The sequence below is a fragment of the Tamandua tetradactyla genome, chromosome 7 (assembly GCF_023851605.1).
Source record: "Tamandua tetradactyla isolate mTamTet1 chromosome 7, mTamTet1.pri, whole genome shotgun sequence".
In the NCBI taxonomy this organism is placed as follows: domain Eukaryota; kingdom Metazoa; phylum Chordata; class Mammalia; order Pilosa; family Myrmecophagidae; genus Tamandua; species Tamandua tetradactyla.
Window position 1 is genome coordinate 69225394 of NC_135333.1, and position 17380 is coordinate 69242773.

Genomic DNA, 17380 nt, shown 5'->3' on the forward strand with positions numbered 1-17380 from the left:
GGACATAGGAGGAGAGAGAAGAAGGAGCACCTGAAAGTTGGTGAAATTGGACAGCAGAGCTGGGAAGGGGTACAGAAAGAGGAAGACAAACCCAACAGATTTAGCTAAAATGATAGTACTGCCTCCACCACCCTGGCTAGGTGGGCTTCCAGTTGCCCCTGCCTTCTCAGCAGTAAATGTAGTCCCTAGACCCAGGTGATTAAGGTTCTTTTTTTTTTTTAATGATTATTCCCTTCTACATATATAATCAGTAATTCACAATATCATCACATAGTTGCATATTCATCATCATGATCATTACTTAGAATATTTGCATCAATTCAGAAAAAGAAGAGCAGAAAAAAATTCATACATACCATACCCCTTACCGCTCCCTTTCATTGATCACTAGCATTTCAATCTACTAAATTTATTTTAACATTTGTTCCCCCTATTATTCATCTTCATTCCATATGTTTTACCCGTCTGTTGATAAGATAGATAAAAGGAGCATCAGACACAAGGTTTTCACAATCACACAGTCACAGTGTGAAAGCTATATCATTATACAATCATCTTCAAGAAACATGGCTACTGGAACACAGCTCTACATTTTCAGGCAGTTCCCTCCAGCCTCTCCACTGCATCTTGACTAACAAGGTGATATCTACTTAATGCGTAAATAACCTCCAAGATAACCTCTTGACTCTGTTTGGAATCTCTCAGCCATTGACACTTTATTTTGTCTCATTTTACTCTTCCCCCTTTTGGTTGAGGTTTTCTCAATCCCCTGATGCTGAGTCTCAGCTCATTCTAGGATTTCTGTCCCACATTGCCAGGAAGGTCCACACCCCTGGGAATCACGTCCCATGTAGCCGGGGAGGGCGGTGAGTTTACCTATTTTGTTGGCTGGAGAAAGAGGCCACATCTGAATAACAAAAGAGGTTCTCCTGGGGGTGACTCTTAGGCCTAATTTTAAGTAGGCTTGACCTATCCTTTATGGGGTTAAGTTTCATATTAACAAACCCCAAGATTGGAGACTCAGCCTATTCCTTTAGTTGTCCCGACTGCTTGTGAAAATATCAAGAATTCTCCACTTGGGGAAGTTGAATTTTCCCCCTTTCTCACCATTCTCCCAAGGGAACTTTGCAAATACTTTTTTACTCACTGCTCAAATCACTCTGGGATTTATTGGGGCATCACTCTGGACAAACCTACAAAATATTATGCCCTACTCAAAGTTCCATGTACTTATGGTGTTCAATTAAGCTGTCCACATAATTTATTTTAGGAACTGAACTAGTCAAAATATAAATTTTGTACCAAATAAATATTTTTTGCTTTAGTCTCATAAGTTAAAATTTTAAAATATTAATTACCATCTATTTGATTAGGGGTTCTTAATTGAAGGTCCAAGAATCCTGGAAAATATCAAAATTGTGGGTGTACTTTCTTTTGGAGCAAAGGGGCTCAAAATTTTTATCCAGATCCCCTAAGGTTCCTTGACCAAAGAAGGGATAAAGCTGTTAGCTGTAGCATCTTTCATACTGGGCCTCTCCCAAACAAAATCTTGGCCAGTTCTGGGTTCTGGGATGGAACAGGATTGTGTGGCCATCAGCCCAGGTGGAACTAGGCAGTATAGAGGGCAACCTCTATTAAACTGAAGATTCAGGATCGAAGGGCTCCCCAGGCCCCCTGGCTGGATTGGGCTGTAAGGTGCCAGTATATGGCAAGAGACCTCCCATAACTCCTCAGCTTACTTGAGGCTCTCCAGCACTGAGCCATTCAGCCTAGGGATCATCTAGAAGAACTCCCTGCCCTCCCCAGTGCCTAGGATCCTAGCAGGTAAGGGCTGCATATGGAAAGTGTGGCCAGTAGAGGGAGCCAAGGTTCTGCAGGACACAGGGCTGGGGGGTGGGCAGAGAGGAATTTCAAGGTTGTACTCCCAGTGGGCCTCCCACTCTGTAACTATGGAAGATCTGGGCCTTCCTCTGCCATGCCACCCAGCTCCAAGACTACAAGATGGTTCCAATTCTGAGTGAGCAGGGCCCATTTCTCTTTGCCCTCCTCCCTCCTTGAACCCTGACACCTTGGCCATCAGTGGAAAGAGCTTCTTCCCCCTCTCTTTCTCTGCACCTCTTAATTTCAAGACCATCTCATCATTCCCTTCTCTCCTATGGGCAGTTTCTGCTTAGTGGCCCTTTCAGCCTTCCTTGGTACTCAGCATAGTTTTCTTTGAGCCTTTCAGTTTTCTCCGGGGTCCACCTTCCCTCAGTAACTATTAGACTGACCAGAACTACCGTGGTTCAAACTACATTTTCCAACCTCTGTGCTTTCTTTCTTCCCTAGTCTCTGACAGCCAGGCCTCCCCCCACCCCACCCCCACCCTCACCAGGTATCGGGTTGGATTGGGTTACAGCTAGCTCTGCCTGGGCCTCCTAGGCTCCTCTCTCCACTTTCCCTTTGTGCCGTTGCCTGGAGACCAGTGGGTTGTGGGGGGCTGGAGCTGGGACGAGGGATGGTGGGGTGTGTGTAATGCTCCCAGAAGCTGAATCGTGAACCTCGTCCTCAGGTTGGGGAGGAATTGGAGGGGGGAGGTCCCAGTTTCTCTTCTGACTTTCAATCCTCTGTTCCTACCTTTGGCCTAAATTTTTCTTCTGGGCTCAGATATGTCACCATCTTTGCCTAGTGGCTCAAGAACAAGAGGGAAGAGCTTAGCCTGGAAGGGAGATGGGAAGGGCCTGGACTGGGGCCCAGTAGGAGATTGAATTGAGAAGTACAAAATGAGAGGAAATACAATAGGGAGGGGGTGTGAGGGGGAAGGAGGAGTCTTGGAACAAAATTTGGGAGTGGGGAGAGGGAGGAGGGGCTCTCCTGGAACCCTGAGGAAGGGTGCCAGGGGAGAGCAGGGAGAGAGGGAGGTGGCCTGGAGTGGCCAAGAAGGTGGGCATGGGTGGTAACGGTGCCAACCAATTCCAGGGACTTCGCAGTGGTGATTTGTTCCTGCGGCAAGGAAACCTTCTAGCTTGTCCTCCCACCCCGTGCTTTAAAATCTGCTTAGAGCTTTTGGGTCCTCCCAGACCTTGGCTGAACCTGGCCCAAGGAACTGTGAGGCGAAATCTACTGCGTTGCTACAGAGCCAACCTCCTTCTTTCCCACAAAGTAGGTGGGATCCTACCAGTTCAGGGTTCACCCTAGGCCTCTGTCTGGGCTGCTCCCACAAATACCCTACCCCCAATCCAAATGTGGAGAGCTTCTCCAGTCTCCCAATCCAAACTCCAGCTCCAGCTCTTCCTGTTTCCCAGCCTGCCTCCCTCCCTTTCTCTGGCCTTCCCAATCTCAGCTGCCAAAAATCACCCAGTGTCTTGGTGTCCTTTGTCCTGGGAGAAGCTGCTGCTTGGTGTGGGGCCAGGGAGAGAGCCTAGAGGAAGGTGGCTGGTGGTGGACTGGAGGGGATGCTGGCTTCATGGCTGAGGACAGGGAAAGGCTGAAAGACTGACAGAGGCTGCCTTGAAAGCAGTGGAGGCAGAAGGAAGGGTGACGTTAGGACGGGGATTGTCTCCACAGTGGAACAATTGTTGAAGCACCTAGGGATCTAGCTCCACAGTAGGCCATAATTCCACCCGACCTCTTCCCCGTGGCCTGAGGCACCATTAGTAATGTTTTCAAACCCATGTGGGAAAGAAACTAGAGATGCCACCAGACAAAAGGGCCTGAGGATGGTCTCCCAGTTCGCTAAATTATATCCCTTACCCATTTCTATTGTTTCCTTCCAAGGCTCTCCCTTCCAGCCTTCACTCTCTTTCCTTCCTCAAATGACCTTCCTCCTCCATATTGCCACCAAAGACTTGTTTATATTCCATTTCCTTCCAATTTTCGGTAAAATCCATTCCCAGTTCTATCTCCTATGTCCTGCCAACCTAAACCCTCAAGCTCTCCTGCACATCCCCCCATCCCTGGAATCCAGTCACCCCAGTGTCTTCCTCTCTCCCTTCCCAGCAGAGCCTCAGTCTCTCCCTAGAGACTGGCTCTGCCTCCTTCATTCCCTCTTGAGGCTCCTCAAGTTTTCCCTTCCCTCTCTGCAATCTCTTCTAGACTTTTCTTTCACCAGCTTTCCTGCTTCACCCTCAAATTCTTATATTACCTATTCTTTTCCCAACCCCAATCATCCCCCAATTCTTTATTCTCTTCTAGAAACCTCTTCCTCCTGTATAGGGCTCTATCTTTTCAATTTCTTTCCTCTCTGACCCCAAACTTTCACCTCATTCTCTTTGGTAATCCCCATTAGTAACCTCCCCCCCCCAAACAACAACAACAACAAACTCCTCCGTTTCATCTCTGCCACAAATCCTGTCACCCCAATCTCTACCCCAGTACCCCAAACTCCTCCCACCTCTCTTTATCACATTCCTATGATCCCTGAAGACCCTGTATTTTTCCAATCTTTTCTTGTCTAACCCCATTGCCCTAATCTTACCCCAGGACCCCAAACTTCCACCTCACCTCTGCCCCAGACCCTGTCACCCCCAAAGTCCTTCAGTCTTCCCCATATCTGCCCTTAAAAACCACCGCCCCGCCCGCCCAGCCCCCTCCCGCGCCAGGCCGGCGGGCTCCCCACATTCCGCCGCCGCGAACCCCTCCCCGCGCCCCGGCCCCTCGGCCTCGGTCTCGGCCAACTCGCTCAGCGCCTCCCTCTCTCCGGATCCCCCTCTCTCCCCCCTCGCAGCTTGCCTCGCGCTCCCTCCCTCGCGTCTCCCTCCTGGCCCCTCTCTCCTCCGTTCCTCCGCGCTCCCTCCTTCTCCCTCTTCCTCCCTTCTCCCATCCCCCTCTCCCAAGCTCCCTCCCTTCGCCGTCCGCTTTCCTGTGCTAGTCGCCGGACGCGCAGCCCAGCTCGCCCGCAGCCCCGCGCCGGGCCGGGGCCTCGGGCCGGGACCCATTTCGAGGGGGACCGCTGGCCTCGGGGAGGGGCTAGGAGGGGGCGAGCGCGGCGACCTCCCGGGGAGGGGGGGCCGCGGGCGGAGGCCGCCGAGGGGGCCCGGATCGCGCGAGTGCGGGCGGCGGCGCAGGTCGGAGCGGCGCAGAGGGCCCGCGGGCGGGGGCGGCGGCGCGGCGGGGACGTTTCGGGCGGCCGGGGAAAGGCGGCCGGACAGGGGAGGGCGCGAGCGGGAGCGGGGACCGGATTTGCTCCTGGGGCCGGCGGGCGATCGGAGCCAGGTGGGGAGGAGAGGGGGGATGGGGGCCGCCCTCCGGGGGGGTCGGGGCCGCCGCCGCCGCCGCCGCCGCGGCGACTGAAGCCGGGTATAGAAGAGGGGGGCGGGGAAGCGGCGGCCGCCGCCCCCCGGAGGCGCCGGAGCAGCGAATCCCGCCCGAGCCAGCCAGCCGTTCCGAGCTACAACCAGGTAAGATCTGCTGCCTCTCGGGCCTCCGGCCTGCCCGGGTTCTGGCTCCCCACCCCCACACGTCCTAGCTCCCCCTCCCGCCGCCGCCGCCGCCGCCGCCTCCGCCTCCATTTGTTATTTTCCGGATCGGATACCCCCACTGCGGGCACTGCCTGGCTTGAGACTAGGGGCCCCGAGGGTGGGGCTGGCTCCGAGGAGGGATAGGGGCCAGGGCACCCGGAGGATCAGAAAGGTGGGGGGGAAAGGGAGGATCTCAGGAGGAGGGCTGATTGGGCAAAGGGGATAGCCAGGACCACCGGACCAAAAGAGGGGGGATACTGAGATGGGGGGGTTGGTAGAGGAAAACCAAGGGATGCCCGTGAGCAGTACTGGGGCGAAGGTAGAAATGACTGGAGAGATGGCAACCGAGGTGGGGCATGAAAGATCCAGGAAAAGCTCTAAAGGCAGGCAGTCCGGCTGGGTTCCAGGGCCCGAGATTGGGGGTGCTAGGAATAGAAGGGAAGTGAGAAATGGGGAAGGGGTGTGGTAGGTGGAAAGAGAGGGATTGTAGCTGATGAAGGAGGGAACGGGACCTGGAAAAACGCTGGGAAAGGAACAAGAGGTCTTTCTTAGAGAGGAAAAACTCGAGGTTTTGGGGGTGGGAGGGGGAAGGTAGTGCCTTTCGGTTCAGTTTTCTTTCCCCCACTCTAGGTCACCTTTGACCCTGTTTTTCTAATTCCAGACTTAGTTACTTTGGGAGAGGGGCAATGGGGTCCAGAAGTGTGGGTCCTCTTAAAACTGAAGAGGGGCAAGACAGGCACTGATGGAAGAAAGGGTTGAGGTAGAGAGAGACAACTGGGCAGACCTCTAAGCATTCGAAAGAGATTGTGGTCTGAGAGTGTGTGGGGGTTCATTACTGCTTTGAGCTCTAAGATTTTTGTGCATGGGCTTGTTTCTGCTGGGGAAGGTACCCTTAAGCTTACTTTCCCAAAGGTGGTAGGAGGATAGGAGTTGCTTTGGCAACTGAGGGGAAGATTGGCTGCCATATGGCCCCTAGGATGGCCTCTTGGGGGTGGGGTGGGGTTCTGCCATTTCGTTGCCATGGCAGTGGTCCAGTGGGATGTCCAATAGGTGGGGGTTCAGAATCTTGACTGAACCCTCAGCCTGTGGCTATGTCCTCAGGGCATAGCAGGGCCCCCAATCCTTAGGGGTCTTGACTGAATTTTGGAGGATGTTTCTGGTGCTGCTAGTTGGTTGATAGGAGGTTCCCCAGGGGAGTGCACCCCCTTCCATCCAGCAATCTTTTGGAATGGGTAGACATGCTACTTGCAGGTCACAGGTATATCTACAAGTCCCTTCCCCCAGGCATGGTAGGAGGATGAAAATGCTCCTAAGTTATATCATCTTTGGCACTTCTTTCTTGCCTCTACCTCTCTTACTACTATGGATTTTTTGTACACAGGTCTTTTTGCTTTTCTGCAATGATATTCTTCCATCTTCTTAAACTTGACTTTCTCCTTCAGTCTGTCTTCCTTAGGACCCCTTTTCCTCTTTCCCAGATTATACTCAAGGTGACCGCTTCCCTCAGCTAACCTTTGACCTTTTACTTTCCTGACTTTGTAGGAATGGCCAGGCTGTCCCCACCCATCCCAATTGAGAGTGGCCCAAGGCAGAGAGCTTTGGGACAAAATGGTGCAGTACTCTGAAATGGGAGGCAGGAGGCCTGGGTCTCTTCTAGTTGTGCCTCCAAGGAAGTGTGACCTTGGGTGAATCACTTCTTTTTGAGATTTGGCTTCATTGTAAAATGAGGGGATTATAGACTAACTAATCTGTGAGCCCCACCTGACAACCCTGGATTCTAAGTCTGCTCAGGCCAGTGCATCCTTATCTGCTTGTCTAGGCTGCCTCGTTATCTAGGAGTTACTTTGGACTGGTTGGTAAATCTGGCAGGTCCTGAATGATGGGGGCTGGGCCAGCAATCTTGAAATTCACCCTGTAGGTCCCTCCTAAAAAGCCTTGTGACTCAGTGTGTTCCTTCTGACATCCTTCCATATTTCTCCCTTAATTTCTTTTCCTCTTCTTGCTGAGGGGTTCTTCCTATTTCTCACAACCCTTTTCCAACTCCCCTTCTGGTCTTGAGCCTTTTCACTTTGCATAAGGTAATGCAGGTGAATGTGTTTAGTGTGTTGCTGACACTTAGGAGGTGCTGGATAAATAATACAGTGAGCAACTCCTAGGGCAAGATGGAGGGTAGCTTAGCTGGTTGGTGCTAAACCTTGTCCCAGGTTGGGGAACAAAAATACAATCCAGTCCTAACCACTCCCTTTCCCTCCCCTCCATTTGTTATCCCCAGTATTGCCTACTCTTTTATGACTGCTTTTCTCCTTCAGAGTTACTAATTGCTAATTTTATCAGATCTCAGCTGATTAAAAAGTTGAGGTGGTACACTACGCTTGTTTTCTTCAGGTGCATACCTGTATTTCTCTGACCTTTTGGAGCCCCTAGCTCTGACTGCCTTGGTGCAGAGGTTCTGTGGCAGGGAGGAGGGATGGGCACCCTGCCTTGAAGGGGACGACAAAAATAAACCAGTCAGAGAGTGGGATATTATGGTTTGTTTAATTGCTTTTCCCTTTTGTTAAGTCCATTTTGTTCTTTGGATTTGGGGAGTTGGCAATATTTTAAAACCAATTTACACAACTGAAAAATGTGGTAGGGGTTGTAGTTGAGGAGAAAATTACTGTTCCAGTAGGTAGACCATCAGCTGAAAGTCCAGAAGACCTGGGGCTCTGTCCCGGCTATTTTGTGATTCTAAGTAAATTGTGATTAAGTTTCCTGGAAAGGTTATACTCATCCTTCACTGCCTGCCTCAGAAAGATTCGGTGGAAGTGAATGAAAATTATTCTGTATTCCTTGAAAAAAGATGCTTATTAGAATGTGTGGAGATGCCATTTACCTAGCCAGGCCATCTAATTCAGAATGGAGGGGTAAGCTCTCTTCCCACTGAGGCCAGCAGCACTTAATTCAGGAATACCAGTTAGTAGCTTTAAAAGTCAACAGAACACCCATATATACATGACGTTAGTGAAGGTTATAGAAAGGGAGGGAAAAACAGTGAAAGGATAATGTTGTCTTGGTTCTCTAAAGATCTGATGGTCAGTAATATGGAAAGACATGACACTTATCAAGAAAGCAAACAAGTGCCAACTAGAATAACTGTCAGATAGATAAAACAGGTAAAGATATGGATAGATTGGTTGTGAGGAGGTTTGTGTCCCTGGCTAGGCCAAGTGAGAGGACAGACTAAAAAAAAATTTGTAAATTTGCTTTGTGTGCTTACTTATTCCAGTCTTTGTTAAAAGCTAAAGCCCCAGACTTTTCCTCCAGCCTAGGAGAACCTAAGTAGGGAGACGGGTCTTCACTCATGAACGGTCTGCACTTTGGGGGGACCTAGATTTCGTCTTGGTTGGGCTGTGCTCCTTTGTTTTGTAGAATGGGGCATTCTCCCACCCATTCTGATGAGAAGAGTCTCTTCATACCTCTGGGACTGTTTCCAAGTCTTCTGAAAATTTCCCACCAGCTTCTAGCCAGAGAATAGCAAAATATGGAAGAAAGCAGGCCTTTGGAGTCAGACGTGGGCTTGATTCTGGCCCTGTCACTACCCATGTGAAGTTGGGCAAGTCACAATCACAAACCTTGAGCCTCAGTTTCCTCACTTACACATGGGACTAATAATATGAATACCTACCTTTTAGGACTGGTTGTAATGAAAGGAGATTGTGTATGTGAAGAGCTTGACGTAAAGAAGGTTCAAAAAATTAGTTAATGCTTCAGTTTCATTTCTTTATGGTCCCTTGTAAGGCTCTGGGGAATTTGCGTGCACACACATTCTTTAGGGATCATGAAGGATAAAATAATGTGATCTCTTGGATTGTGGCTCAGCCATACATCTGAGTTCGCTGGCTTCCCTAGAGATGAAAGAGATTATATTGTGAGCAGAGTTTGTAGATGAGCTGAGGGAGCCCATGAGACAAGCTGGCAGTGTCATGTGGTACCTGTACCTTTTGGCCCAAAGGCTTACTGAGTCTTCTGACAATCACAATAGAACCCCTTCAGGCTCTCCTCCCTTATTTGGAGACTCTGATGGTCTCTTTCCAATAGGCTTCATTGAAAAGAGGTCGTGCAAGTTCCAGGTGCCTACACTGGAAGCTTGGAGATCCTGCTTCCTGCTTCTGAGGCCACAGCTGTGGGGCACTTGGGGGTAAAGCAGAGAAGATTGTTTTCAGCTGCCCAGGCAGAGGAGAATGGGGCCTCCACAGCCTGAAGAATGAAGACGCGACAGAATAAAGACTCAGTGAGTAATACCTAAAATGAGACACATGAAAGATCAGGGGTAGGAGAGTTAGAGAGGAGGGCCTGGAAAGGAAGGATAGAAAGAAGGTTGGGTGATGTGAAAAAACAGTATTACTTGCCTCCTTCCTCTTCCCTCAGATGTCAATGAGGAGTGGACGGAAGAAAGAGGCCCCTGGGCCCCGGGAAGAACTGAGATCAAGGGGCCGGGCCTCCCCTGGAGGGGTCAGCACATCTAGTAGTGATGGCAAAGCTGAGAAGTCTAGGCAGACAGCCAAGGTATTCTGTCCTCAGGCCCTCCCACAGGATGCCAGAGCACTGCTGAGGGTGCATGTGTGTGTGTGTGTGTGTGTGTGTTTGTATGTGTGTATTAGGGTGGGGGTGGGGCACTTCCTGTCTGTCAGAGGGTAATGGTGGAGGTGTGGGAGAGTAAAAGTATAAGGCAGGAATTTTCTCTTTCTCTCTAACAGAAGGCCCGCATAGAGGAAGCCTCCACCCCAAAGGTCAGCAAGCAGGGCCGGAGTGAGGAGATCTCAGAGAGTGAAAGTGAGGAGACCAGTGCACCCAAAAAGACCAAAACTGAGGTAGGACATCATTGCACCTTGACCATTCTTTCTCTTCTGCAAACTTCTTTTTGCTCACTATTCCTTACCTTGGTCTCACCTGGGTTATAAGAGAAGAGCCATACTCTAGTACTTATTAAAAAGTATCTTGTCTATAATATTTCAAACAGATCTTGAGGGGTTTGATCAGACAACTAGATAACCAGACCAGGGCCAAAGAGCACTGGGAAAGTTTGGGAGATTCTAGCCCCTCCTTTTCTAGGTTCTGATTTTCATTAAGCAGCTGGGGTGGACATTCAGGGTGAGAAGTCCTAGTGGAAGGAACAAATAAATCATAGGGAAAATACAGAAGGTTTTTCTTTTTCTTTTTTTTTAAGAACCTGGGTTTCTGGATGGTTGGTTAAAGCGGTACATGAAAAGAGAGAAGGGCAGATATGAGACGGCAGAAGACTGGGTTTTGGGTTCAACTGTAGATGGGGAGAAGGTGCTTGACATGGACAGTTGGGGAAGGAATAGAATTTCACCAGGAGGGGAACAAGGCTGGCTATTAGGGAGTAGTGAGGATGTGGGAAAAGTAGAAAATCCCCAGATGGGAAGGAGGTGAGCTCAAGCAGGGGCACTCATCACAGTGCAGAGGGGTGTGCTGTAATGCAGAAATGACATCCTGCAAAGGATACCCCAGATCTAGGGGGAGCAGGAGAAGAAGAGGAAAAATGGCCCTCCCTCTTCTACAGCAGGAGCTCCCTCGGCCACAGTCCCCGTCAGATCTGGATAGCTTGGATGGGCGGAGCCTCAATGATGATGGCAGCAGTGACCCTAGGGATATTGACCAGGACAACCGCAGCACATCCCCCAGCATCTACAGCCCTGGAAGTGTGGAGAATGACTCCGACTCATCTTCTGGCCTGTCCCAGGGCCCACCCCGCCCCTACCACCCACCTCCACTCTTTCCTCCCACCCCTCCACCACCAGATAGTACCCCCCGGCAACAAGAGCCTGGCTTTGAGCCCCATCCTTCTGTGACCCCCACTGGATATCATGCTCCCATGGAGCCCCCCTCCTCGCGAATGTTCCAGGCTCCTCCTGGGGCCCCTCCCCCTCATACACAGCTGTACCCTGGGGGGGCTGGTGGAGGAATTTTGTCTGGACCTCCAGTAGGTCCCAAGGGGGGAGGGGCTGCCTCTTCAGTGGGTACCCCCACTGGGGGTAAGCAGCATCCTCCACCAACCACCCCCATTTCAGTATCAAGCTCTGGGGCTAGTGGTGCTCCCCCAACAAAGCCACCTACCACTCCAGTGGGTGGTGGGAACCTACCTTCTGCTCCACCACCAGCCACCTTCCCCCATGTGACACCAAACCTGCCTCCCCCACCTGCCTTGAGACCACTCAACAATGCATCAGCCTCTCCTCCTGGCCTGGGGGCCCAGCCATTACCTGGGCATCTAGCCTCTCCCCATACCATGGGGCAGGGTATAAGTGGACTTCCTCCTGGCCCAGAGAAAGGCCCAACTCTGGCCCCCTCGCCCCACCCTTTGCCACCTGCTTCCTCCGCCTCTACCCCAGCTCCTCCAATGAGGTATCCTTATTCATCCTCCAGTAGCTCTGCAGCAGCCTCCTCTTCCAGTTCTTCCTCTGCTTCCCAGTACCCAGCTTCCCAGGCACTACCCAGTTATCCCCATTCCTTTCCTCCCCCAACAAGCCTCTCTGTCTCCAATCAGCCGCCCAAGTATACTCAGCCTTCTCTCCCATCTCAGGCTGTGTGGAGCCAAGGTCCCCCCCCACCTCCTCCCTATGGTCGCCTCTTAGCCAACAGCAATGCCCATCCTGGCCCCTTCCCTCCTTCCACTGGAGGCCAATCTGCTGCCCACCCACCAGCTCCAACACACCACCACCACCACCAGCAGCAACAGCAGCAGCAGCAGCAGCAGCAGCAGCAGCAGCAACAGCAACAGCAACAGCAACAGCAGCAGCAGCAACAGCAACATCATGGAAGCTCTGGGCCTCCACCAGGGGCATATCCTCACCCCCTGGAGAGCAGTAACTCCCACCATTCACATCCTTATGCCATGTCTCCCTCCCTGGGCTCTCTGAGGCCCTACCCATCCGGGCCAGCACACCTGCCCCCACCACATAGCCAGGTGTCCTACAGCCAAGCTGGCCCCAATGGTCCCCCAGCTTCTTCATCTTCCAATTCCTCTTCCTCCTCTCAAGGGTCCTACCCATGTTCACACCCTTCCCCTTCTCAGGGTCCCCAAGGGGGCCCCTACCCCTTTCCACCGGTGCCTCCGGTCACCACTTCCTCGGCTACCATTTCCACGGTCATTGCCACGGTGGCCTCCTCGCCAGCAGGCTACAAAACGGCCTCCCCACCCGGACCCCCACCGTATGGAAAGAGAGCTCCATCCCCGGGTGCTTACAAGACAGCCACCCCACCCGCATACAAGCCGGGGTCACCGCCCTCGTTCAGAACAGGGACCCCACCGGGCTACCGAGGCGCCTCGCCGCCGGCTGGCCCAGGGACCTTCAAGCCAGGCTCGCCCACCGTGGGGTCCGGGCCGCTGCCGCCCGCGGGGACTAACGGCCTGCCGTCCCTGCCACCACCGCCTGCGGCCCCTACCTCAGGACCTCCCCTGAGCGCCACGCAGATCAAACAAGAGCCGGCCGAGGAGTATGAGGCCCCCGAGAGCCCGGTGCCCCCGGCCCGCAGCCCCTCGCCCCCTCCCAAAGTGGTGGACGTGCCCAGCCATGCCAGTCAGTCTGCCAGGTGAGAGGTCTGGATCGCTTGGTGGCGGGCCTGGAAGGGGGGAACCAGTAAAGGGGCAACGGTAAGGGGGTGGGGTATAAGCACTGGAGGTGCTCCGAGTTCGTGTGAGACATTTTAAAGGGCTCCAGACATTCCTCCACCTTCGTCATGGCCACGGGCAGCACCTAGCAGGCCGGCGGAGAACTGGTTTGGGGCCTGGGGCCGCACAACGCTCACAGGAATGGGGCGGGCTCGCCCAGGCAGCTCGCAAGGGCTGAGCGCGCGTTGCTACCGCGCCCGGCAGGTTCAACAAACACCTTGACCGCGGCTTCAACTCGTGCGCGCGCAGCGACCTGTACTTCGTGCCGCTGGAGGGCTCCAAATTGGCCAAGAAACGGGCCGATCTAGTGGAGAAGGTGCGGCGCGAGGCTGAACAGCGCGCGCGCGAAGAAAAGGAACGCGAGCGCGAGCGGGAACGCGAAAAAGAGCGCGAGCGCGAGAAGGAGCGCGAGCTCGAACGCAGCGTGGTGAGTGCGTCACTAGATGCGCCACCCGCCTTCTTTCCCTCCTTCCTTTGCTCTAAGCCCGGAGACTCGAGGAGGGGGGATGGATCCTGTCGCCACCTGTCGGAGAGGAGGAACCAATGTAGCTCTGGAAATAGACCAAAAAGATTCCAACAGGAGGAATCCTGGGGTGGGGGAAGGCAAGGTCAGTTCAGACTGTCGGCGGGTCGTAGGTAGGGCAAATATTCATGGGGGCAGGGATGATCCTACTAATTATAGTTCCAGTCGGGTGAGGCATTTTGGCATTCAGCTGCTGAGGCAAGTGGGCAGTTTGGGACCAGTCACCAGTCAAAAGCGCAGCCACTAGAACTTCCCTTTTGATACCACTTCTCTGTATCCCACAGAAATTGGCTCAGGAGGGCCGTGCTCCGGTGGAGTGCCCATCACTGGGCCCAGTGCCCCATCGCCCTCCATTTGAGCCAGGCAGCGCTGTGGCTACAGTGCCCCCCTACCTGGGTCCCGACACTCCAGCCCTGCGCACCCTCAGTGAATATGCCCGGCCCCATGTCATGTCTCCTGGCAATCGGAACCACCCATTTTATGTGCCCCTGGGGGCAGTGGACCCAGGGCTCTTGGGTTACAATGTCCCGGCCCTGTATAGCAGTGACCCAGCCGCCCGGGAAAGGGAGCGGGAAGCCCGTGAGCGAGATCTACGTGACCGCCTCAAACCTGGCTTCGAAGTGAAGCCCAGCGAGCTGGAGCCCCTGCACGGGGTCCCTGGGCCCGGCCTGGATCCCTTCCCCCGACATGGGGGCCTGGCTCTGCAGCCTGGCCCACCTGGCCTGCACCCTTTTCCCTTTCATCCGAGCCTGGGGCCCCTGGAGCGAGAACGACTAGCGCTGGCAGCTGGGCCAGCCCTACGGCCGGACATGTCCTATGCTGAGCGACTGGCAGCTGAAAGGCAGCACGCAGAAAGGGTGGCAGCCCTAGGCAATGACCCACTAGCCCGGCTGCAGATGCTCAACGTGACCCCCCATCACCACCAGCACTCCCACATCCACTCTCACCTGCACCTGCACCAGCAGGATGCGATCCATGCAGGTGAGACCTCTATTCCCTGACTTGGCCATTTGTAGCCATCTTACCCCTGACTAATATTTGGACTCTTTTGTTTCTCAATCCAAGGCTTCCTTCCACTAGCCTGGCATGAGCCTCTTTCCTGGGGTTGCTGCTGACTTTTGCCTTCTTATTCTCCCACCCTGTCTCTTCACGCCCTAGCCTAGCCACAGAGCCTCTATTGTCTACCACCCAGCTCACTTTGTAGTCTAGCATCTCACCCATGATAGGGGTCCAAGCTAGAGACCCTTGAAAGAACACCGTTGTTTTACCCTCACAGATTCAAGTCTTCTATGTTTGTCAGTATTGCTATCCTTTCCTCCCATCCCAGATAAAGGTCTTTCATGATCCATCCCACCTCTAGTTCTGTAGCCTTCCAGAAGGAGCCCTGCAGTTTTGTTTTTGGGTGGGTGTCATAGGTGATAATAAACTTCACTTACCATCCTTTCACCAGATTCCTTATTGTCCAAAATGTTGCCCAGCTTAGCCTTACAATCACATTCATTCCAAACTCCCTGTACTTTCTCCTTAGCCTCCTTTCTCCCTCTTATTTCCATCCTCTTCCATCTCTTCTAAGCATCTACTTCTCTCAGATCCCTCTGGCAACTGTAATTTCTATCATCTGTATGCTCCTATTCAGTGGGGTCTTGTTCTCACCTTCTCGTAGGCTCCTAATTATTCCATTCTGCTTCCCTGTTCCACTCTGGGTCTTGTTTGACTATCCAGCTCTCTTCCCCTTCTTGGACCTTTTTTACCTAGATGCATGGTTTTCCCAAACATGCCTTCTGGTGACACCTTCCTTTTCTCTGCCCACCAGCCTCTGCCTCGGTGCACCCTCTCATTGACCCTCTGGCCTCAGGGTCCCACCTTACCCGGATCCCCTATCCAGCCGGGACCCTCCCCAACCCCCTTCTTCCTCATCCTCTGCACGAGAATGAAGTTCTTCGTCACCAGCTCTTTGGTAAGGATAGAGGTTGGGGGTGGGGATGAGCTAATGAGAAATTGGCACGAAGGAGGAATTTGAATGGTGGGGTTGGTCTGTTTGAGCTTGGGGAGGGGTGAGGAGGTACGTAGAGGAACTGGGAATGGGCATAGGCAAGCTGAGGCATTGCCTCAGAGAGGAGAAGGTTTTAGTGCCAGGCTATAGAGGTTGAGCTCCACCACTGACAACCTGCAGGGTCTGTCACCTAACTTTTTTGGTCTTGGTTTCCTCCGAATGTAAAATAGCTAGCTGTCTCTTGGCCCAGAGTAGGTACTCAGTACCCATCAGTCATGTGCCCCTTACCCTTCCTGCCTACAGCTGCCCCCTACCGGGACTTGCCAGCCTCCCTCTCTGCCCCGATGTCAGCAGCTCACCAGCTGCAGGCCATGCACGCGCAGTCTGCGGAGCTGCAGCGCCTGGCACTGGAGCAGCAGCAGTGGCTGCATGCCCATCACCCGCTGCACAGTGTGCCGCTACCTGCCCAGGAGGACTACTACAGGTATAGGGCACCTGAACCAGGAGGGAGGGCAAGTGGGCTCAGCCAGCCTGGAGATGGGTGTAGGCATGCTGGGGTAGGGAACTTGGGCAAGGAGGGGTCAGGTCAGGGTCAACTGGAGTCTCTACTCACTGCTTTTACCCCCATCCCCAGTCACCTGAAGAAGGAAAGTGACAAGCCACTGTAGAATCTGTGACCAAGAGAGTACCACGGCCCTTGCATCTGGACCTTGGAGGCCCCCCCTCAGCCTGCCACCCAGAGCCCAGGAGAGAGTGCTGCTCAGTTGCAGGACCTCCGTGGTTGGGCAGAGGGAGGGAATGTGTGGGGAGGTGGCCAGGGTGGGGGCAGAAAGCGCACAGTATCTTGGACCAGGACCCTCTTCTTTATCCCCTGCTTTCCTTCTCCCCCATACCCAAACCCCCGGGCCACGGCCCCTCCCCATCCCGTTGGTGTGATTATTTCATCTGTTAGACGTGGCTGTTTTGAGTAGCATCGTGTGCCGCCCCGCCCAATCCCCGTGTGCGCGCGCCCCCTGCGATGTATCCCCCTCGTCCCTCCCCATATTAATAATTTATATATATAAATATCTATATGACGCTCTTTAAAACACATCCCAACCAAAACCAAGCAAACAAAAATATCCTCACGACTCTCGAGGAAGATGGCTGCGACTGGTTCTTTGCGGGCTTTGGGGGCTGGTGGTGCGGTATACTGCTGCGGTGCCTGGAGAGGCTGGCAGCAAGTGGGAACAGACGAACCTTTTGAGGGAACTGGGTGTGGGGACCCCGAATTGGAGAGGGGATCTTGGAAGACTAATGGGTTCGTTGGGGGGGTGCCACTCCCCACTCAGTGCTCGCTCCCTCTTCCCCCAAGCTTGGGGAAGACACTTATTAGAGGCCTGGAATGGGCCAACCTCTGACGTGGCTTGGCTAGAAAACTACTCTGGTCCCACAGCTGCAACCCCCCAAAATCCTCTGGAACAAAGATTTCAGAATCCTGCATCCTTTCCATGGAATAGTTGGAGAAATGATTATAGGGATGAGGTGAGCTTAATCTCAAATAGGTCAAGAACCCCGAAGCTTTAATTACCCTTGGATTTGAAGAAGGAGAGGCTGGCAATTTGAAAAGCCTTGAAGGTAAGTAAACGCGTCACGCTGCAGCACCTATTCCTGCACAAAGCCTTTTTAGGGAAATGCAAAAACTGCGCTTACTCCAGGCTTTTATTGAGCCAAATCGATGTCTTCATTCTTAAAAATATTCAGGGTTGGGGTGT

The 17380-nt window shown here is 53.1% G+C and overlaps 1 protein-coding gene and 1 long non-coding RNA gene across 3 annotated transcripts; one reads left to right on the forward strand and one right to left on the reverse strand.

Moving 5' to 3' along the window:
* Positions 1-5229: 5229 nt before the first annotated feature.
* On the forward strand, positions 5230-17341 carry ATN1 (atrophin 1). 2 transcript variants are annotated; one of them, XM_077169889.1, is made up of 10 exons: positions 5230-5378; positions 9516-9708; positions 9846-9983; positions 10175-10288; positions 11005-13031; positions 13315-13537; positions 13918-14614; positions 15447-15590; positions 15930-16110; positions 16261-17341. In XM_077169889.1, exons 2-10 carry the CDS (start codon positions 9682-9684, stop codon positions 16292-16294), a joined length of 3585 nt encoding a protein of 1194 aa, XP_077026004.1. In that variant the 5' UTR covers positions 5230-5378; positions 9516-9681; the 3' UTR covers positions 16295-17341. The 2 variants fall into 2 exon arrangements, with proteins under 2 accessions (XP_077026004.1, XP_077026002.1); XM_077169887.1 differs by having other exon boundaries at positions 5232-5378; positions 11002-13031.
* On the reverse strand, positions 7299-13319 carry LOC143691436 (uncharacterized). The gene is made up of 4 exons (XR_013179516.1): positions 13172-13319; positions 12885-13061; positions 9416-9608; positions 7299-9322 (listed from the first exon to the last, which is right to left on the reverse strand). It is a non-coding gene; the product is annotated as an uncharacterized LOC143691436 (long non-coding RNA).
* Positions 17342-17380: the final 39 nt, after the last annotated feature.

What these genes read in the sequence shown, in the direction of transcription:
- ATN1 (XM_077169887.1), top strand. Translation starts at nt 9,682, where the DNA reads ATGAAGACGCGACAGAATAAAGACTCA. An exon ending in GCGAGCTCGAACGCAGCGTG is followed by an intron (nt 13,538 to 13,917) that starts GTGAGTGCGTCA and finishes TGTATCCCACAG; the next exon opens with AAATTGGCTCAGGAGGGCCG. An exon ending in GCAGGATGCGATCCATGCAG is followed by an intron (nt 14,615 to 15,446) that starts GTGAGACCTCTA and finishes TCTGCCCACCAG; the next exon opens with CCTCTGCCTCGGTGCACCCT.